We start from the raw sequence: 23,669 nt of genomic DNA, 5'->3' as shown, positions 1-23,669 counted from the left end.
AATACCCGTATATTATGCCGCATGACAAATCAAAGAAGAGTGTCCATGATCAAGAAAAAAAATAGTTCTTTTATATGAAAAAATTCGAATGTTCATAATTATGTTGAAAACATATCATAAACATTTTTTTGAGAAATTTATGGACATTTGTATGTTTTTCAAAGCTCTTTAACTTCATACCTGTGTTTTGATAAAACGGTACGGTTTGTACTCAATAATAAAAATAGTTTTGCAAAGTGATAAGCCAAGTAATATTTAATATTTGTCCTCGTATGTCACCAATATGATTAAAATTACGTTATATCAAATATAGATGTAACTGTAAAATGGTGACATTTAATATACGGTTTCAAGAAATTATCCCATTATCACGAAAGACTCTCCTCTAGTTATTATTAAAATTGCACGCAATGCTACATTAATTGTCCATTGCTACATAATTATTATACATAATTATTATATGTAATTGCATAATAACTTAATAAGTTATACTTAAATCAAATTAAATCCACAATGAATTGTAATGAACTGTCAAGATGTAATTTTATCTCTGGATTTATCTCAATAATCACACTTAGTTTCTTCTACAATTATTCTACAATTATTCTACAATTATGATGTCTGGTGTAACGGTAAGAATAGTTTAATTGTAATAAACACGATAAGAACCGGAACATTTGAATCCCACTTTTGTTTGAGTGTAAGATGAAGTTAAATTTAACTAGATGTACAAATACAGCGGGCAAACTCCGCCATGCACAGTGCTTTACTTTACTACCATCATAAAAGCTAATGTAATTAGCATAATAGAGATTTCATAAACAGTGAAATCAATCGGTTCTGTGTAATTACTTAAAGAATGTAAATAATCTAATTTACGAGAGACTATTAAAAGGTGAAATATGACTTTTGCAATACCAAGAATCGGAAATCAAAGCCATGTTCGTAATAAACTTGAATGTTCAGTTCAGTTCATTCTAAAATGTTTGCAAAATAGCGTTGTTGACAAAACATAATAAAAAACAACAACATATTTTTATTGGTATTCAGACTTATTTCAAAGAGAACAAAAATGATATCGCAAAGAAATCTATGCCACTTTCTACAAATCATAACCGTACATTTGAATAAAACAATGAAAACAAAGATGTAATAAGAGTAGCCAGGTTCCAAAACTGCAGCCTCCCCAAAATGAAACCTTACAGCAGGAATTGTATGGACAAGTAAATGATTGACAATTAGACAAAATTCCATAACATAAAAGAAATAGCCAGCAACGGCAAAACAAACAAATAAGGAACACAATGGGACACTGCATAGGAATCGTCAATGGCAGGACAGTTTAAGACGCTATAATGGTGTGACGTAATCCCCATCATGTTCCAAATTGCTATGATATAATAATTATTGGTGAATACCTAACAGACGCTATGGTAACAATAAGGGAGATGTGTCTTTTTTCATTATCGCTGAAGGTAGTTTTTGTTTTAGATAATTCTATCCATCGTAGTCAAATGTTAAAGACATAAAAATGAGAGAATAAGTAAATTTGAATGCTTAAAATAAAACAAATCTTGCATGTTAACATAGTTTAAAGATGAGCGGTGGTCAGGTAGTTACGGTATCGGCCGCTTTATCCAAGTGTCGTGGGGATTGAGCCCCAATGGGTACCTTCACATAATTATGACATAAGTACTGGTTTTTAGGAAAACAGACTCAAAAGTGCTAAGGGGCGTGAGAGGTACTAGGGGGCGTTAAAGGTGTTGCACATTTCATTTTCCTCTCATGAACAGACTCAATCAAACCGAGTCTGCTATTATCTGCTTGGTTGCATTCTGTGCTTCCAGGGGATCGTTTTACATATTTTATTAAATAACATTGAAATATAAAATAGATTTAGGTTGTTTCTTACCCAAAAGAGTTGTCTCCCTTGCCTTCTCATAGGTTGAAAATCTTCGTATTGTATTGTGACATAAAACATCTTATAGGTTATTTAATACAGACTAAAACATTCTGCAGAACAGCCTTCTACTAGTATAGCGCCGTTTTAAAAGCCCCACGCTATACAGATTGCGTTTAGTGCCTTTCTAACCGAAGGTGTTGCTATACCTACTAGTCCAACCATTCTGTTCTGCTTTTGTTCAGTATGAATTCTGGAAAATGTAGGTAATTAGATAAAATTTATGCTATTGTACATGCACATTTGGTGGAGCCATTTTAGCTTACTTTGTTGATATTCTAATATTCTATTTTGACCGTGGTAAAATGATACCTTGGCAAATGCTTTCTGGTTTTGTGATGCAGTTTCCCCCAGGACTGTTTATATTATTTATGTATATAGCCAATTACCTCACTTTATTTTCTATTTCTAAAAGTAAACATGCTATTTATGTCATCGGAAATTTGATGTAGTTTACTATAAGTGTTCGAAGAAATAAACACTGTTGCACTAACGGTAATTCAAGTTTCTTCCGATTTAGCTTTGTCAATGTGAGATGAAAATAACAAAAAATGAATGGAGAAATGTCTAGTGCTAATTTATACTATGGTGATTTCTATGAAATTTAATGTATGTGCATGCGTGTGTGCGTGCGTGCGTGTGGTAGGGAATATTTATCGAAACTTTCAAAGTTTCAATTAACAGAGTTAAATCGCAAGATCACTCAAATCGTTTAAAGCTGTTTTCTAAACCACAGTTTGCTATGTCTTCTGAATATATTCCTTCTAAAAGCTGTCTGTCCGTCAGCATATCATTTTTCAACAGTATAATAGCTACAGCTTTCACACTGTACCTTTACCTTGGTGCAGAGAGTAATGTAAGGCAGTCAGCACTATAATTTATAGAAAGGCAAATCCGCCAGTTCATGCATTGTGGTTTATGGCAATTGTGTCACGGCTTATAATATGTATAATACAAGACTGTCAACTTTCTTTTACTATTTAAATGCGTAATTCCAACATTTTAAGTCTCGTGTGCCTTTCGTGCTTGGTGACTTAGCGTATTTGGCGAAAGTCCAATTGTACAGTTTGGAGTGATTAGTTAAATGAGCAAATTCTCTTATTTCAATTGACTTCACTTAATCGCAGAAAGATGTTAACTTTAATATCAATTTCAAAAGATTACAATTTGGCACATGCAAGCAAGCACCTGGAAGATTGCAGTATAGCACACTGCATAACGCATTGTGACACATCGCGTTATGACAAAAGACTTGCTACAGCAACCGCATATTAGTAATTTTAGTCTATTTTATTATAGTTAATTAATAATAGAAAGCGTGTGAAATAAAATATCAAACTGAAATTCCTTTAAAAAATGTAGTTATATATCCATTGTTCAAATGAATTTGAGAAACAGCTGCTCTTACCCGACGGCCGTTCCGTCGGGAAAATGTGCTGAGCTTTTCCAGAATATAGCCGTACAATAAGGAAACATAACTTACTATATGTTTATTTTGCATCAATAATTATCAAAAAAATTCTTTCGATAGAACATACGAGTAACGAAACTTTTGGAACTTAGATAAACGGCAACTGTTCGTGTGTTTGTGTGATACATAGGATAAAAGCTGCGTTCGCGTACTTTTCTGTGTGAAAGTCCTTGTTTTCGTTGACATTAGATTTTTTGTAGAATCTTCAATAGAAGAGAAAATGTAATTCAAGACTTTGTGTGAGCATGTATGAAATCTCTATATTGTTCCACCGACGGATTCGTTGGAACAAACACCAACACTTAGCGCTTCTTGCAAAAATGTGCCTATTATCCATCGCCGTGAGTCCGTGCGTCCGTCTGAAATTGAAAATGCTTATAATTCAAATAATATTTTGGCTAGAATCACCAATCCTGACATAATTATTAATTAGCACATAGTCTGTGTGGACATGTAGTAGTATCCTCCTTGATCTAGTAAAACCTTAATTTTTCCCTTTGATTTGGTAAAAGAAAAACCTTGAAAATGCTTATAATTCAAAAAGTATTTTAGCAAGTATCACCAAGCGCCACACAATTATTAAAAAAGCACATGTTCTTTGCCTACGTGTAGTATTATCCCCTTGACCTAGTAAAAGCAGAGTTTTCCCCTTGATTTTGTTAAGCAAGGATTTTTGACTGTATCCAAATAACATTTTGATAGATCTTAATGAAACTTTGACAAATGAAGATCACTATAGGGCGGTTACATTTAAATAGTCATTAAGTATCAGACATATACTTAAGTAACATAAGCATACATGAGAAGCAATAGAAAGGCACATGAAATATATAGTGTTTTATTACAAACACAATAAGCCATAAAGCAGTATCTATGTACTGGCGGATATCCCCTTCCGTAATAAAGTTGGGCATTATGCTCACAAATCTGTGTTCAGACCCTATGTTTTGTTCACAGGAGATAACTCCTGAGGCTATTCAGATTTTGTATAATTATGTCCCTTTTCTTCTCAAAACATAGATAATCAGACTGATGAAGTCAAAACATATAAAAAAAATATATATATATTTTTTCTAAAAAAAAAAGATTATCTAGTCGGTAGCCAGACTATATGCTCACCGAAAAGGTCGCTAAACCCGAACACACTCATACACGCACCCACGCCCACACGTACGCAAACAAATACACGTCATATTTCTAGTTTGACATCATACAGATGCATAGATAAAACCCATCAGTGTGTGGGAAGTTCAGGTAAACAGAGATTAGAATAAATATAAAGATAAGTGCGTGTATTTTACCACCTGTTACTATAATCCCACTGAAGAAGTTTAAATAAGCTCTTTTGCACTTTCACATAATCAAAGTATTGGAAAAGAAAATAGATGTTAGGGAAAAATTAAGCCTTCTCTATTGCATGAAAAACAATGTTAGTCCGACTGCAGACAATAAAATGTTCATTTGTTTTCATATATATCATTTTAAAATTTCTTCCTTTGACATGATTGTTTAAAATTTTGCGTGGTTATTCTCAATAAAACATATCATATAGTATCTGAACAAAGACAAAACAGTGAATTCTTTATATAGCATTTTAAGCATAAAACCGTTAAGTTTAGTATATAATAAGGATGGTCAAACTTTTAAATGTACAGTGTTCAGTAAAATACAGATAACGAAACGATGACATACTAGAAAAAAGTACAACTACATATCGAGGGCTGAACGCGAGAAACTATTGTATCTTGTCCTTTATTCATATACAATAATTTTGTTCGTGCTCACCCCACGATATGCATGTTTACACATTTTATAATATTAACAGTACAGTATGATCTGTATCTATCTTCAGACTTTACCTTTGGAACAAAACAATTTTTGTCAATCTTACTTTCAGCAATTTAAGAGTGTAGACGTTTACAACTGTAAAACCAGATCATTATGTGTCCAAGATTATTTATCCCTTAACCTGCTATATTTCTATAATGGATTGGTCCATCTTTCAATTTGGACAGTACCACTTATTGCTCAAAGGGGTTTTCACTGAAAATTTACTGACTGAATAGCGAACAGTGCAGACCATGATCAGACTGCAAGATCAGCCTGCACTGGTCGCAAAGGCAGAATCATTTGCCGCCAGCAGGCTAAGGGTTATCAGACATCTGCCGTAGCATACATGCTTGCAAATTCTATAATAAGGTACAGGGAGCATTGCCACATCATGTTTACAAGTCTGCGGATAAGATAACAAAAAAAATCAGCAGGCGCTTTGAGATATTGCTAATCTATTTATGAATGCGTTAATATTTAATTTGCATATCACGGAATCATATAATATCTTTCGAGATGAATTAATAGTTCATACTTTGATAATTGTTATCTTTTATATCTCAATGAAATATTTATATAGCCTAAATCTTTGCCTTAACATATATTCTGTTAACATAACTTGCATGTCAGTAATGTTAGATCGCTTTTGTATGACATGCAACCTGTATCGAAATGGTTTCACAGAAATATTTCCCAAATGCTTAAATATTAGAAAACTTCTTCCCTAAATTTTTATATCAAATAATATAAAAGAAAGTGATAGATTCAATGCAAATTTTTAAAGGAACATGAAAGTCACTGGTGATTTAATGATAATTGGATTTTACAAGCATCAAATGTTTGATAATCATGATAATATTGTAGCAAAATCCGTATATTTCTGCTATTTCTAAACTTGAAGGCTGACTGGAAATGGACTTTACATCTGTTAACATTTTATGTAGCTCACTTGTGAAAGTTATGTTTGAGAACAACTGGCCGTTTTTCATTTGGCAGGAAGCGCAAAAAATGTTTAACTTTGCTTTGATTGTTAGTGTTGTTTTTATTCCGTTTTTTTTTTTCATGGAATCACTGTAGAATAACATTGAATATATCCAATGCTACATTAGAATACAGGGTTGTGGGATGGCGTGAAGGGTTTTGCAATTTCCGCTAACTCTCATGACCAGAGTCAGCCAAGTCGGGTCTGCTGTACGGATGCTTGGTTGTCGCGTTTTATGCTTCATAAAATTTCACTTACATACTTTACTCTGACATGTCTTTGTTTAAGTTTCGTAAATCGTCAAGAGCACAGAACCATTGTTATAATTTCTAGTTCTTAAGGATCATGGATTCCTGCAGAGTTCTGTGCTATTAGCCATGAGGGGTATTTAACTGATGTTTCGGAGGGCATGCCATTTGACCTGACCTTATTCAAATCTAAGGACGACACGTGCTTGAATACGGGCATCGTAAGAAAGTTTTTGTATTAAATTTTCTGTTAATTACTGCATTTCGGCCTTTTTAATTATTAGAATTACGAATAACTATATTGTACAAAACATACAGAATCAATAACAACATGTATTGCATTTGAAAACATGGGTGTAAGAATCAGGAAAGGTGAACTTTGAAAAGTACAATATTCAGTAAAATGAAAAATAAAAAAAAAACTGATAATAATTATAGTGGAATGAAATTACAATTTTGCTGTGTTTCTCTTAAGAGTTTCACGCTGGAACAAAACATATTTCAGGGTTTCTTTGTCAATTCTATATCATCTACAGGGAATAATCTGCATTACTCTCCGCAATTTAAGAGTGTATATAATAATTCCAAGAAGTTTAAACTTTAAAGCAAATTTATTGTGTGTCCAAGATTATTTACCAGACATCTGCCGCAGCATACATGCCTGTAATTTCTATGAAAAGGAACAGGGAGCATTGCCACATCATGTTTACAAGTCTGCGGATAAGATAAAAAAATCAGCAGGCGCTTTGAGATATTGCTAATCTGGTTATGAATGTGTTGATTATTTAATTTGCATATCACGGAATCATATAATATCTTACGAGGTCACTTAATAGTTCATACTTTGATAATTATTATCATTTTTTTTTATCATAGGGAAAGATTTTTATAATATACATGGTACAGTAAACCTTTGCTATGCTGTGAAAATATGTTTCTCATAACCCTTGTAACACTGTTTACAGTACTTGTAGTAATCAGTGTGACAAGCGACCTGTAGCAGTACCTCCGTGGTCGAGCCACTGACTTCGAATCACTGACTAAGAAACCCAAAAGTCTTGAGTTCGAGTCCCTGCTATGCCTACTAAAAATTGTCAACATTAGGATAAGTGTTCCGTGTATGTGTGCTTTACAGATGGAATGCTAAAGAATTAGGACAGCTTCTGGAATTGAAGCGTCTTTAGTATCTATCACTATCCTTACACTAACTAACAGTCTTCTGGAGGAGTCACAAAATGTCCTTGTGATATTACGTTTCCTCGTATCCTAATTCGGCATCCTTCGGCACTGACAGAAAATGGATTTTTTATTTCGAAAAATGTAGAAACTGCATACAAATAAAACATAATCGACCGTCTTTACGTTAATTAGTTAGGTTTTAAGTTAATCTTTAAAATGAATGCATTATAATAACGAAATTGATATGGAAGGGTTGAAACCGTACGCACACAAAACAATAAACAACATATTTCAAAGTACATGGATAAAAGCTGTTAATAGAGACGTCACATTTGAACGGACATAATTTTTTACAAAAAAAGCAGATTTGGATTAAGCGCTTTTCTCGCCGATCAAGTACATTCTAAACCATAACATTCTAAACCGTAACATTCAGTTTGTTGAACACACCGTTTAAATATAACTATTTTCCCGCTATATCATGAACACCAGTGTATCTGAAGCAACAATTGAAGCGTACAACCAGGCATGTCAGACAACCCGCAAATCAAATCATTCCAAATTTCCAAAAATAACGTCACGAAATCTTTCATAGGCCATCATAGTTCTTAGATTAAAGGGACTGGACTCCAGCTTTTGACATAAAAAGATCTTTCTTAACATTGGAGTTTGATCGTAGTATGAACATTAGAACATGGGTGTTTATTAAACTACTTAAAGACTGCTAAATCAAGAAAAAAATGTTTTGAGTTGGACATCGAACCCGCCTTAGCTTACCATCAAAACAAATAGTACTTAATAATGACACTTCACAGTAAAGGCATAGTGACAAACGCTGGAAAACATAGTAAAACAATTAATTCGAATGTGTTTTCATAAAATACAAATTGTCAGTAAATAAAGTTCAAAGCCTTCTTAATAAATATAGCAATAGTTTCCTGATGTCTTAAAATCTTATTTTCTTCTGTCTTGTCGTACGATCTATGGGTTAAACCCTTCAACTATTAAAGTGCTCACTCAATAATTCGGTTACAAAAAGGCAAAGGCGACATACAACACTGACTGTAATAGTGGATCTGTTGTTCCTATTACCGGTGATGGTTGCGACTTTTTATGATATAACACGTGTTAGTTTCGAGGAAGGGGGATTGGGATTTTTCTGTTCTCACAAGGGCTAATACAATCTTAGGCTTAAATTGAGTTAATTCAAAGTCAGTGTTAGGGACAAACTAAATACATTTCATTTTAAAACAAAGTGGATGTATCAACCAAAATAGTGTGTATGCTTTGAGAGGCAGATTTTTATTGCAAGAAAAAATTAACATTAGCACCTACTAGAATTATAGACCTGAGAGGATTTTGTTTTACAACTTTTAAAACACTATGATCTATTTAACAGAAGAGCATCTGTTATGATCTGACGATATTGGTTGTAATGAAAACGTTTCATGCGTATTGCTTTTAGAAATAAACAAAATTTCGAAAAGGTAGTACATTTGTACTTCAATTGCAAAACCAAAATACATAACAGGTTAAATTGAGTGAAAAGGGAAACAAGTTTAGGAAATACATTGCTAATCAACAGTACCGCAGATGCGGAACATTTAATTGGTCATAACATTTGGATGCGTATCATCTAACATTACCGAGTTACAGTGTATGACGAAATAATAAATAATATGGCACCAGAGCTGCTAAAAAGTTACTGTTGGATAAAGCCGAGAAAATGTCCGCTTGGCTTGAACAAGTCTGGTTTTCGAATTAGTGAACGTTATTTAAACTGCTTTTCTAAAACTTGTTAACTAACAAACGATGCTTTGAAAAAGGTGGATCACAAACAGACATTAGTTCTATTTTGACAGTAGTAAACATTTCCCGTTCGGGAAGTCAACCACTGGGGTTTTCCCTATTTCGCTAACGGGAAGATTGATACTAAATATAATATATTTCCCGAACTGGAAACATAACTTCCCAATCGAGAAGCATGCAATACCATATATACTGATATTGAGTAGCATGTCCTTCACCTAGTGCTTAAGTTCTTGATGATTACAAGAACAAAAGAAAAGATATTTCCTGATGCTTCAACATTTATTTCTAGCAAATATCACAGAACTTTTAACTCTGTTTATACTCATTCACATGCCGCTTTTGTTTCCAAACTTGTGCTGCTTAAAATAAGTTATATATTTATAATTATACACAAAATAATTTTCATGAATAGAGGATATTACATAGTGTCTTTTCGTATTGAATTTATTAAACGAGTTGAATAAAATAATAAAATGCGGGGCTCTGTCGAGCATTTTATCTATTTTATTCAACGAGTTTAATAAATTCAATGAGGAAAGACACAAATGTAATATTCTTTTTATCACATGTCAGATTTTCCTGTCGAAACATCAAAACCTCTACTTTCTTTTACTATATAAACAAGTCAATTCAACCAGCGTCTCCTATTCTATAAACGACGTCGACGTCAAAAGCTTTATTCTAGCATAAAACTGCTGTTCTTGTCACTTTTTGGGGGTGTTTTAACAGGAGTGCAAAGCGTGTGTTAACAGAGAGATTCTCGCACTCGCGTGCTGTTGAAACACCTTTTTATATATGCGCGTTCCGTGGCAAAGCGTAAACGTCATTCGGCACCAAAACGGATAATTTAAAACGAAATGACGTCAACGTAAAAAACCAACTTAGACATTCCCGCGCATTTCGTGGAAATTTAATGACGTTGAGTGACATTGTGTTAATTTATCAGTTTTTACGCGTTTTATACTATTCTAGCATAAAACTGCTGTTCTTGTCACTTTTTGGGGGTGTTTTAACAGGAGAAAAAACGTGTGTTAACAGAGAAATTCTCGCTCTCGCGTGCTGTTATAACACCTTTTTATATATGCGCGTTCCGTGGCAAAGCGTAAACGTCATTCGGCACCAAAACGGATAATTTAAAACGATATGACGTCAACGTAAAAAACCAACTTAGACATTCCCGCGCATTTCGTGGAAATTTAATGACGTTGAGTGGCATTGTATTAATTTATCATTTTTTACGCGTTTTATACTATTCTAGCATAAAACTGCTGTTCTTGTCACTTTTTGGGGGTGTTTTAACAGGAGTGCAAAACGTGTGTTAACAGAGAAATTCTCGCTCTCGCGTGCTGTTATAACACCGTTTTATATATGCGCGTTCCGTGGCAAAGCGTAAACGTCATTCGACCCCAAAACGGATAATTTAAAAGTAAAAAAAAACTCAGACATTCCCGCGCATTTCGTGGAAATTTAATGACGTTGAGTGACATTGTATTCATTTATCAGTTTTTAAGCGTTTTATGCTAGAATAGCGTTAGCGCATGTTTATTTCGTGTTATAACATCTCGGGATTCTGCAGATGTTATAACACGAAAAAACATGCGCTATCCCTACCTTTAACGCATGTTTATTTTGTGTTATAACATTTTCAAAATCCCTCGGGATTGGTTGGTACCCTCGCCCTAATGGGCTCGGGTACCAACCAATCCCTCGGGATTCTGTAGATGTTATGACACGAAAAAACATGCGTTAAAGGTAGGGATAGCGCATGTTTTTTCGTGTTATAACATCTGCAGAATCCCGAGATGTTATAACACGAAATAAACATGCGCTAACGTTATTCTAGCATAAAACGCTTAAAAACTGATAAATGAATACAATGTCACTCAACGTCATTAAATTTCCACGAAATGCGCGGGAATGTCTGAGTTTTTTTTTTACTTTTAAATTATCCGTTTTGGGGTCGAATGACGTTTACGCTTTGCCACGGAACGCGCATATATAAAACGGTGTTATAACCTTTTTTTATATATGCGCGTTCCGTGGCAAAGCGTACACGTATTACGGCCCCAAAACGAATATTTCAAAAGGAAATGACGTCAACGTGAATAAACAACGTAGACTTTACCGCGCATTTCATGTAAATTCAATGACGTTGATGGACAATATATTCATTTACCTGGTTTTCACGCGTTTTATGCTAGAATAGCGTAAGCGCATGTTCTTTTAGTGTTATAACATCTTCAGAATCCCTCGGGCTCGGGTACCAACCAGTCCCTCGAGATTCTGCAGATGTTATAACACGAAAAAACATGCGTTATCCCTACAGTATACTAGTGTATTATCATTTTTAAGTAATGGCTTTATTACACTCCCGCGACGTCAAACATGTGATAATGGTAAAAGGGGCGTAATTCTGACTGATTACAGTATATATATATGCTTGACTTACTTACTCATAATATGATTATAATTTAAATCTGATTCTTATTAAATCTGTTAGGAGTTATCTATATCAGGTTCAGTATTTGTATTTTATGTATGCTTCAAACAAATAGATCTTAATAGATTTACTGGAATACACAACTTTCCCTTCAAGATAGTCTCCTTACATCTTTCAAAGTTTTTTAACTTCCCAGTATGCATGTTATTTGTTTTCAGTTTTGTTTAAAATGTGATGCTGCCTTATCATACTTACATAATATGAGAATCATTCAGTGTAAGCGTAATTATATGTGTTTCTCGACTGGGAAGTATGTTTCATTAACGGGAAGCTTTGAAATTCAGATAGAATAAAATAGAATAATATTTTTGTTAAGGCCTTGAAAATATTAACGGAATAAAGTTTGATAAATTGTCTATGTTAAACATGTGATATTTCAATTAAAAATAACATATAATGATGATTTTGCTTCTCAATCGGGAAACAATTAAGTTGCTGCATTTAGTAACAAGTTTCCTGTTCGGGAAGCAGGAAGACTGCATATTAATTCCCGAACGGGAAATTTCTCCTACATTCAGTTTTCAAATATTGCAAAAGGAAGAAGTCTGCTTCGTGAACTTACTACAACATAGTGTTAAGTACAGTTCTTGGTTGGATGTCATTCTCATATTGTAGATAACTATAATCTCGAAATAAACACTACGCGTCAAGTTAATTTTCCAGTGACGTTCGTTCTCCGTTCGCCGAAGTAATTTTATTCTATTAATCTTAAACAGTTCTGCGATCTTGATATTTACAATTTTGACCCCAATCCAATACCGTTCATCTATCATCCATTTTTGACGTATGTTGACTTTTGGTTATAGCTTCCTTCGGCTTTGACTGGATGGCTGACCCATTATTTTAGTCAGCCTGACATTACAGGACGTCAGTTGACAAGTTAAGTCTACATCAGTATAATAATAAAACCGCACATCTGGGATGGGGTAAAAATGCGAAGGCATTTAGTAACTACATGTTAACACAAAGAAGCAACAGCCTATTGTTTATTTTTCAATAGGCAACTTTATATCATGTAGGTCACGTTATTAAAGAAACATGGTATATACATGGAAGTTATGATCGGTGAACAAACAAAATTCAAGATAATTAAAAACAATTAGTGCATTATTTCAAGTTCTATGATAACATCCGAATTTCTTTATCATCACTGTAAACAAGAAATTATGTTAATTATTAATGATGTTTAAAGGTTTGAAAATAACTTTCAGAGAATTTTTTATAACGACATTACACTTCATTTTCCTCCAATTACTTTGTGCTCGTGTTGTTTCTTTGGCTCTCTTTAACTCGATAAATACAATACAATACAATACAATACAATGAAAACTGACCTATACAAAATAGCGCAATTAAAATGCAGGTTCAACATTTATGGATATAAAACTGAATATTTAGTGGAAGTATTCTCGTCTAATTTTAAATAGGCAGGTTAGCATACTGGATAGTTTATGTAAGGATACCAAGTGTTCAAGCCAAGATAGCACCAATGCTCAACATAAGGTGTAAGTATATTATTTTCCACAAACGTTGAAAAGGACATTAGGAGAGCAGCACAAAAAACATTTATGTCGAGTCTCGATTAAGACAATAAAACAATGCGCCAAGGGATATGACATTGTCTGATGTTATGAACATTCCTCTATATATAGCTGACACATTGCCGTTTACTTTTATATTTTGGCTGGTTCATTTTCATTGTTTCTATCAAAGCATTAACTTGATTAGTGTAACAAAAGCTCATATTCGAAATGTCACCAAGGTAAAATTAATTATTCCCTGACTTGTGCAGTAGTTGTTTTCCTTTTTAAGTCTTCATGTACTTAGCCAACGACTTAATTCTATTTCTAAAACATCAGCATGTTATTTATGTCGTCAGAAATTTGATTTTGTTGACTATAAGTGTTCGGAAAACTAAACAAAACACACGTAAAGCCGCACAAATGGTAATTCAAGTTTTTTTTCGATTTAGCTTTGTCACAGTGAGACGAAAATAACAAGAACTGGATAGAGTACTCTCAAGCAAAATATAACCCTTCACTAAGTAAATATTTTGGTGACGTTAGTTGAAATTTTCAAGATAATGATTACGGTTTTACAAATGTTGATAACACAATATAAACTGAACATCAGCTAATGAGATGTATTCTTGAATATGAATTTAACTACACCACAATAAATTTTGAATGTACCAATAACCTGTTCTAAATTCCAGGCCTTTCGGCGTTCCTATTTTTTCCTATATTTTCCTACTTTTTTAAAAGCCGCCTACTTTTTTCCTACTTTTTGATGAAAACCTCCTACTTTTCCTACTTTTTGTCCGCAGACCTCCTGTTTTTTCCTACTATTTTGTGTAGGGACCTCCTACTTTTCTCCTACATTTTGGCAAGGCAATGCTTGAAGGCCTGAAATTTTTGCCATACCGAATATGTTGATAAGAGGATCTAAACGTCTAGGTGAACACACATGTACTGTGGATTTGAAATGTCAGACATCTTTATTTTTAAACAATAAACATGATATTACAATCAAATTATAGTTTAGTGTAATATGAATTAATATGCATATACTGTATACCGTAAGCATTACTTTAAAATAAACAAATTTATTTCCATTATTCTGTCCATAGTCTCAATAAAATTAACTGTAAATTAAATACGTCTGAAAAATGACGATGAAAGCCACTCCTTCTAATTTCTTCTCCGAGTAAGACACGTTTTCATCTGTGAAACTAACAGGAAACGGTCAGAATAGGAAACGCTGCTAATATTTTAGTACAATGATACATTTTTTTGTTACAACGTCAAAAATGTACAATACCGTATGATGATCTCGATGAGGAGAATGCACCAGGCATTTTCTCATTGTCACTTTCAAACAAAATATAAGAGACATGTCTCAATTTGACTCGCCTAAATTAATAAAATGTGTGAGATTTTACATGTGATGTTTTCAGCAATATTTTTTAAGAAAAAAAAAACCCTGATCATTCTCTGCATTTTGAAGAATAGCAATGTTAGACTGTTTGTATCAAATGAATATTTTACATTCCTATTAGCAATTACTACTGTTATCTCACTTTTAAATAAATTGCACCATTTTTAAAAGGTATAGCTGAGATTTTATCTCAATAGTACCTGAATGATCAACGTGTTTTTAATTTAAGGTGTTGTCTGTTTCGCTAGTTTTGATTTGCGATGCTTATAGTTTAAAACGTATCATATTAGTTCTGAAAATAGTCTTGACCATACATGGACAGTAAACTCCTAGGCTTTGCTATTCTTCGTCTGTACAGGACAGTTATTGTTACCGCAAGAACAACAATTGTTGGTATCCCAATGGTAAGTGCCAATGCTATCGGCCAAAACGAATCACGTGATTCAAAGTCGTCTGAAAAGGTGCGCGTTAGTCTGCTAGGATCTGCAGTAGAATTATAAAATTCATCGGTGGAATTTATTGTTGTATTAACATTCGCTAAATGTGTTGTGTGATTTGTCCTTGAACTTGTAATTGTTTGTTTGTTTGTGACGGCTGAAATTTTGGCAGACACTAATCCGGAAGTTGAAGATATCAGTCTAGCAGTTGAAAAAGACGCCAATCCGAATGTTGAAAAAGACGTCAAACCGGAAGTACTGGTAGTTTGCCTGGACCCGACAGTAGAATTTGAAATTGCACTCGCACTGTTAATTTGTGTTGACACTGATTTTGATAATGATGTTGTTGGTTGTGCTATATCTGTAGTAATTGTACTATAAATAGTCCCGTCTGTTGTAACTTCCGGTTGCGCAGTGGTGCTAGAAGTCGTTTCCTGTTTCGCAAAGTCAGTCGCTGAATTCCCTACAATGGTTACATTGCGTGCTTTAAAAGGCGTTGTCGTTGGACTTGTTTGTTTCTGTTTCGTCGTCAATTCTGGCGATTCAGTGCTGTCCGACAAGAGTGATTCAGTTCTGCTCCCATTTAAGGGTTCTCCGGGCATCAAAAATGAAAAAGGTATATTAAAACTATCCTGGGAATTGGTTTCGTTGCTCGATGTTGTGCTATTACTCCGGCTGACAGTGTCTGCGGTTGCACTATGAACATCTAGTGTGTGTGAAATCGCTATACATATAATTAAAGCCCATGCCTGAAAAAAAAAACGTAAATGCTAAATGATCTTGTAAATAAATTATCCGCTGTAAAGTCTTGTTAAGGAAAAAGTTTCAGATACTAAATACACTTTTTAACGGACTAAAAAAGCCACCACGCCCAGTCTTCACCTATATAAGTCACTTCTTTTTACTCTGTTTGATATTCAACTATCTTCGTTAGAATTACAATTTCTTTTTACAAATCTAATAAACTTTAGATTATGTTTATAAGTAAACTTTACTGCGCTTTACATATTTTATAGTACTTTTCTCCGCTGGCGTGCGCGGCTACGTAAATGCAAGCTTACGTGCATGCGCGGGTAGTCGATATAGCAGTTCTGCTTCTTACTTCTGTTAAATAGTTTAATATACATATATTATGATTTACTTTTCATTTTTATAGATAACCTTTACTTACTTTAAAAATGATGATATTATCCCAAATTGAATTCCCAGTCCTCATTGTTCTTAGAGTTATGCAAAACTTCTTTTTGCATTATAAAGTTATAAGATGACGTAATGTCATGTCTAATGAGCTAATGTGGTCAGGTATAAGGCAAGATTATTCACTTTCAAAAGATTTCCGTGTATCGGGAGGCCAGGCTTGGTGCTTCAGAAAACGACATCGCACCACAAAAAAATCAGTTTGGTGTGCATGCGGAGGGGTATGATCTAAATATCAAAACTTAAAGTGTACATTCTAGAATAATATTTAAACGTAAACCGTCCGTATTGTTTTCTTAAGAATTGGATAGGTGGCAAAGTAGAAGGAAGGCCGGTGCGTCATACTAACTGCCAAATGCTAAATGACAAAATAGTTAATGGAAATGCTATTTGCCAAATGCTAAATATCAAATATATATAATCATTGACAGTTAAACGGTAAATGCTAATTGTTAACTGAGAAATGCGGAAAAATAAACGCTAATTGCTAAGAGCTAATTTAAAATAGAGCTGACTATATCAGCGTATTAATCCATCCTTTAAACAGTCATCAATCTGACTAAAGTACTTGATCTTCTAAACGAAGATCTGAGAACGACCCATTCACATTCGTCTTCTGTATATTTTGGATTTCCAGTATTGCTATTTTTATTTTATCCAATCAGACGACTTGTTCGAATGTCAAAGAGTAAGAAAAATGTGCAGTCATTCCAGGGCTCGAACCCGGGACCCCTCGCTTACAAAGCAAGTGGCCTACCGACTGAGCTAACCGGCTATCTGATACATTATGACATAAGAATTGTAAATATCAAAAGTCAATGCTACAGGTAGATTTGCAAGATGTTGTAAGTTAGGCTCTGATTGGCTAGCGAAAGGGTCGTCAGAACGAGGCAATGAATAGGTCGTTCTCAGATCCTATGCGTAGCGTAATAGGATATGTACTTTAGTCAGATTGAACAGTCATTTCATAATTTTGAGTCCATTAAAAAATCTAAACATTTTAAGAGTAAACTGTTTCGGTCGAATGTTCATATGACCGGTAGAACATGTTATTGTTTAAAGTCAGACTGAAAAAATATGACACGTTTTATATCATTAAGATTACATTCATTAGGTTAAGAGATAGAAATCATTAATTAATTCATAAATATAAAGAATTTGACGATAAGCGTTTATCATTTAGCAATAGCCATTAGCTATTTAACATTTAGCATTTGGCATTTATCATTAAGTCTATGGCATAAAACATTTCGTATGTAGCATTTAGCATCAAATAATTGGCATTTAGCATCAAATAATTGGCATTTATCATTACGTAAGTGGCATTTAGCATTAAATATTTCGTATTTGACATTTGTCAATCAGCATGGCACATTGGCCTTCCATACATATTACAAGAAATGTGTCACTGGATGACAAATGGTAAGTTCCGTAGGTAAAATGATTTAAACTGAACCTTTATGAGATTCCTTTAAACTTTCCATCAAAGAAAAAAAATCATTATTTTTAACAAGCGCAAAGGTACTATATTAAGCTTGGCGCTTGTGAAGACTGTATGCCGATAAAATATATGGAGATAGCAAATGAATATGCAAACACAAGACTGAGTTCATTGATGATAATAATAATGATGACGACGAGGAGGAAACTGTTGTTGTTGTTACTGCTGCTGCTGATGATGATGATGAAGACAACGATGATGATGAAAGTGATGAGGAAGAAAGTTTTGGATAGTTTCCAAGGTCTAGATTTAAAGGTTTAGATTTAAATGAATTGATAATATAAGTTACTGTGAATGTGAAATTAAGACGACCGTCGGAGTTAAACCAGTCCATGTCGGGCCTCATTATAAACATACACAAGATTTGCTAGTGAGAGTTGTTTAGATAGCGAACAATTTTCTGTCATTGGGCTTAACTTCCTAAAGATTCCAGCATCACTGAGCACACTGCATACCTTGACATACCGTGGCATGCCGTGATAACTGTGTTTATATATGAACGTCTACATGTTTACAGTGCAAAATGTGTGGGCAAAACAAATAGAATAATATTGTACAGATTGTCTTATAACAATGCGGATTTTAACTTAACTAAAAAAAATAGTAAATCGTTCAAATATTTGTTTAATAAAATGCAATAAAAGTCATTTTGTCCTTTCTAAAAAGCCTCGCCACTTGAATAATCTAGTGAATAATTTTTAAACAGTCTGTGATTCGAATTAACAAAATTAATTTACATATAACTTAATTAAATATAGATAGCTTTTGACAAGTGAGAACCGTGTGGTACATGCATATATCACATATACGCGTACATGGCGACCCTGCTTTAATAAGTACAGGTTTATATCTATATGATATTACGTACATGTAAAAATATTGAAACAGTCTATCCTTATTGGATGTTACTCGATGTCCAAAGGACCGATGGTCAACAGTTTTGGTAAGCCATTCAATAAGGTTTTATTCGATGACATAAAAAATACATCTAATTTGATATTTTTTCAAGTTTTGGCTGTAACATTACAAAATACGGAGTTGAAATTGCCGGTCAATAGTCAGAACTATTATCCGAGGTCCGACGACAAGCCATTTAATAAGTGTTTTACTACATGACATCAGAAATTAATTTTCATAGTTGTATATATATATTATTTTTACTCATTTACCCAGTATTAAAACATGACTTGAATACAGACGTCATATAGCACAAACTATGGACCAGAGTCATGTCATTAAAGATTTAGAGATTATACATATTTGTCAATGGTGTATAAATTATTCATAATTTCTTGAGCCTATATATCTGTAGTAAATTCACGTTATCAATTTCTTTCTACAAATGATTTATAGAAAAGCATAAATATTACCGAATAGTTATATAATTTAACAGTTTGTTTATGAGGATATGTGAGGTAAGTTGGATGTAGTAAAAAAACAAAAGTTCCATTTCCAGTGTCATTTGAGCACGAACCTGCATGCGATCGTGACCCTTGAAACTGACTATATTGACTTTATAAACAAGCTGGGCTTACTATTCGACGATAAATCAGTTTTCATTTCTATTTGGATAGTGAGAGATAAGCGGGACTAAATAGCATCCTCCACCTGCTTGGCAGATGTTCTTGTCAGATGCACATGTCACATTCCAGTGCTACTTGATGTAATGTGCGTACGTGGGTGCGTATGTTCGTGTGTGTGTGTATCTGTCCAAGTTTAAAATTGCATGCCGATCCTATTAAGCTGTTAAAGCTTGTAGCGCGTTCCTTGAAGCTGAATAGTAACTGTTATGCATTTATGAAAATTTTACGTATACGTGATGTGCGCTTCACATCACAATATAAGCAATGGCAAGGGAGGCATAACAGGCATGTACATGCATGCTGAGTACGAAATATTTGATGAGACAGCCTTCAGATTTATGTTTTTTTTTTAAATAAAACGTTCAAGCAAAGCGATGGATAATGTAAATACTCTTTCGTAGCATTTAAAACATATCTAGTGCGTTAGTCACACGGTAAAACATTCATACAAATAGAAGGAATTCAACGCTACTTTATTAACTATCCTCATAAAATTTTAGTTCAAGCATGTAAAAAGTAACGTGTTTCTTCGTTAACGTATCCGATCCACAAATAGGTATCATTTCGATGCCTGGTGACCACATTTTTTTTTTTTGGTATCATTTGAAAGAAGTGTGCCTACTGAACAAGAATTAGTAACTAAGATGACCATAAAGAATACGCAAGAATCACTACAGTCATGTATTTTTGACTGCGAGATGATAAATCTTACACTGTAATAAATGGATTTCTGTGGAAGTATCATTGAAAACTATAAAGTGAAAAAAAAAAACAACAACATATTTTGGCATGTAATTCAAGTTATATTTTCTTTTAGACAATATGCTTTCAAATGATATCAAAATTATATGAGCTTACCAGGCATTAATATTTGATATATTTTATTGCACTATATAGAACTTGCTTGTTTTTGGAGGATACCTTAATGTGAAAAGGCCGACCATTTTGACTTGTTTGACACATTTGTATACATTTTCATTAAGTCACATATCCTTTAATACCAGGCAGTAAGGCAACTGGTAACCATTCTTCAACAAGCTGGTGTCTCACCAATTGGACATCGGAACGGCTCCCTTAAATTAAGAGTTGAGCCTTCAACCTACCGCTCCCATGTTGAATGTCTTAACGTTCCATTTACTTTTATTTCATAGACCATGCAGACGTTGACCAAAAAAAACCCCCAAAAACATGATGTGTGTGCGCACGTGTGATTACGAGTTTATTTGGTGTTGCCACCAGCAACCCATATCAGCGACCCCTTATGAAGAATGTTAGTGATTTTAATTGGAGATTAGTGTAAGTTACAGAAGAAGCTGCAATTTCAAGCCATGGGACTGTTATATCGGTCAAAGTGTTAGTAATTTAATTGTAAGAGTGGAGGACCAAACAGACAACCCTTGGTTTCGTAGTCCGGTATCAATGGACTGCATCCTTCATTTTGATCTGTATTGACAAAACGATAAGTTGGGAGTCAGAATGTAAATTGAAGTTGAGTGAAAAAAAAATGCACACTGTACAAATAGTACTAGTATACATAGACAATGTTTGCATCATATTTGTAAACATAAAGGAATTTGTTTACGTTTATCTATCTAAGCCTTATCTGATTTCTGATCTCTCTGTCGAAGGGGCTTTGTCTCACTCTGTCCCGCTGGTCAGATCGCTCTGTGTCTGTACTAGTTATGAATTATGCGCCCTGTGTGGCTGCATTTGAACTATGTAAAGCGCCTTTGAACGTGAAATTGATCATGAAAAGGGCGCTATATAAATCTGGTATAATAATAATGATAATAATAATAATAAGAATAAGAATGTGAAGGTGATGAATGTTGTTAAAATGTTAAAAAAAGATGGAGTAAAAAGATAAAAAAAAAAACAAAAACAATTGCAGTTTACTTAGTAACTGAACTGGGCCACTGCCTGCTTGAAGGACTCAAGGTCAGGCAGGGTTGCAATATTTGAAGATTATATGGGAATTCAATGGATTTCCTGTTGCGTATGATATAGAGGACCTGACATTTACTAGGATTTAATTCCATGTCCCATAAAGATTCCCATTTCTCTAACTTGAGAATGATCATTTTGTAGCCTTTGACAATCAGAGTGGGAAGTTATGAAGAGGTAGATGGCCGTGTCATCTGCGAACTGGCCCACCTGGGATGTGACCATGTCAGGGAGGTCATTAATATAGAGTAGGGAGAGGAGGGGCCCCAGAACAGATCCCCCGGGGGGGGGGGGGGACACCGGACGTGACGGGGACTTGATCAGACGCAATGCTCTCAACTACTACTGACTGGGATCTGCCTATAAGAAATGACTGTATCCAAGACACGATTTGGCCGCAAACACCGTGTTCTTGGAGCTTGTACAGTAGTTTCAAGTGATTGACCTTGTCAAAGGTTTTACTAAAATCGAGCAGGATAAGGTCGGTCTGTTTACCTATTGAGAGATTTTTTGCTAGATTGTCTACTAACTCAATGACCTGGGTCTCACAGCACCGTCTTTCACGGAACCCGTGCTGCAGTTCATAGAGTATGTTATGCTTTGAGAAGTGTGTGGATAGGCTAGATGCTATGACGTGCTCCAGGAGTTTACATAGAACACATGTTAATGATATGGGCCTATAGTTAGCTGGATGACTAGTATCACCTTTCTTATAGAGATGTGCGACGTTTGCCTTCGTCCGCTCAGAAGGGAGTTGACCAGAGTTTAGGGACTTTTGGAATAGCAGTGATACTATATCAAGGATCTCATGGCGGAGTTCCTTATGGATAATGGGCTTTATCTTACCTGGCAGCCTTATCCACTTTGAGGTTTTGGAGTAGTTTCAGGACACCATTTGGGTCTATTTTTATGTCCGGCATCACTGGGTATTTTGGGTTCCTTAAGACATTTTTGGACAGTTGAGACAATGATAGTGGGGAGATGCCGGAGAAAACAGACTGGAACATTTTATTTAGGTGGTTTGCTTTTCCTAGGTTTTCTGAAGTTGGAATACTGCTAATTGTCTGTTCTTTTAGTGGGGAAATACCTTGGCTGTCTTGTCTGGCATTTTTAATGATTGAGTAGAACTTTTTGGTACGTTTTAATTGATATGGTTCTTAGACGCTGGTAATCACAGTCTCTCTAAAAATGTGACTGAATTAAATCGAACTTAAAATTATTTTAAATTAGCGGAGTGCCCTTTCTTGGATAGTCTCAATCTTTTTGGTATTAATTTTGTTTTTCCACAAACCTTGACGGTACAGTAATTCAATATAATTTGAAAGATTGTTCAAAATGATTTGATAAATATTAATTGCCTAATCTACAGAGATTATGGGTACCGCCATTCCATTCAAAGTACATTAGGATTATTTTTCTGGATACTGTTTACAGATTTTCGATAAAGACCATGGCTAGAGTTTATATACATATTTTTTCTAATTAAATGGAGTGTTTGTCAAGAGTGAATGTTGTATTTGTATAAGTTAGATAATACATAAAAGTGTGTTACCAGCTGGTATCATCATGCGCGGGGGAATCTCAGGGAACGTAATTTGGGTAGCAAACGAGCCTCGTGCTATCAAATTACGTTCCCTGAGATTCTCCCAAGCATGATGATACTCGCCGGTAACACACGCGTATGTATTGTCTAACTGATTTATTGCATGATTAAAAACAGTAAACTGAACACATTTTTTAAATATCTTAAATTTAAAATATTTAAAAATGTTTCCCCTCTTGAGCCTCCCTTAGAAACATTTCATGGTAAACCCCCAACTACCATATAGAAGCCAGAAGATGGCGCTGGGCAGGTTTTTTATATGAATTATGCATGCTTCTCATCAGAGATCCCTTTTTTTTAAAATTTTAAATGAACTACTGAAAAAAAAAGTTATAAAAAAGTGCATAAAGACGCATTGAAACATTCTTTATCAATTGGTGTAATTGTTTTTCAAAACAAAAAGTTGTGAAATAGAGTTTCAAAAATAATTTAAACTAACTGCTAAAAATTTGAATTTGCAGGGGTGGGGGGGGGGGGGGCGGGGG

At 34.3% G+C, this 23,669-nt stretch overlaps 1 protein-coding gene across 1 annotated transcript; it reads right to left on the bottom strand.

Annotated features, from left to right (window-relative positions):
- Positions 1 to 14,451: 14,451 nt before the first annotated feature.
- LOC123565596 (uncharacterized) lies at positions 14,452 to 16,671 on the bottom strand. The gene is made up of 2 exons (XM_045359454.2): positions 16,528 to 16,671; positions 14,452 to 16,105 (listed from the first exon to the last, which is right to left on the bottom strand). The coding sequence occupies exons 1-2, from the start codon at positions 16,570 to 16,572 to the stop codon at positions 15,206 to 15,208; spliced, it is 945 nt and encodes a 314-aa protein (XP_045215389.2). The 5' UTR covers positions 16,573 to 16,671; the 3' UTR covers positions 14,452 to 15,205.
- Positions 16,672 to 23,669: the final 6,998 nt, after the last annotated feature.

The sequence above is a fragment of the Mercenaria mercenaria genome, chromosome 8 (assembly GCF_021730395.1).
Source record: "Mercenaria mercenaria strain notata chromosome 8, MADL_Memer_1, whole genome shotgun sequence".
Classification (NCBI taxonomy): Eukaryota; Metazoa; Mollusca; class Bivalvia; order Venerida; family Veneridae; genus Mercenaria; species Mercenaria mercenaria.
Note: the sequence above shows the minus strand (reverse complement) of the source record. Positions and strands in the feature narration are given on the sequence as shown.

Coding starts and splice junctions, on each gene's coding strand:
- LOC123565596 (XM_045359454.2), bottom strand. CDS start 16,572: ATGAGGACTGGGAATTCAATTTGGGATAATATCATCATTTTTAAA. Junction 16,106..16,527: donor ATAATATCATCATTTTTAAA/GTAAGTAAAGGT, acceptor TTTTTTTTTCAG/GCATGGGCTTTAATTATATG.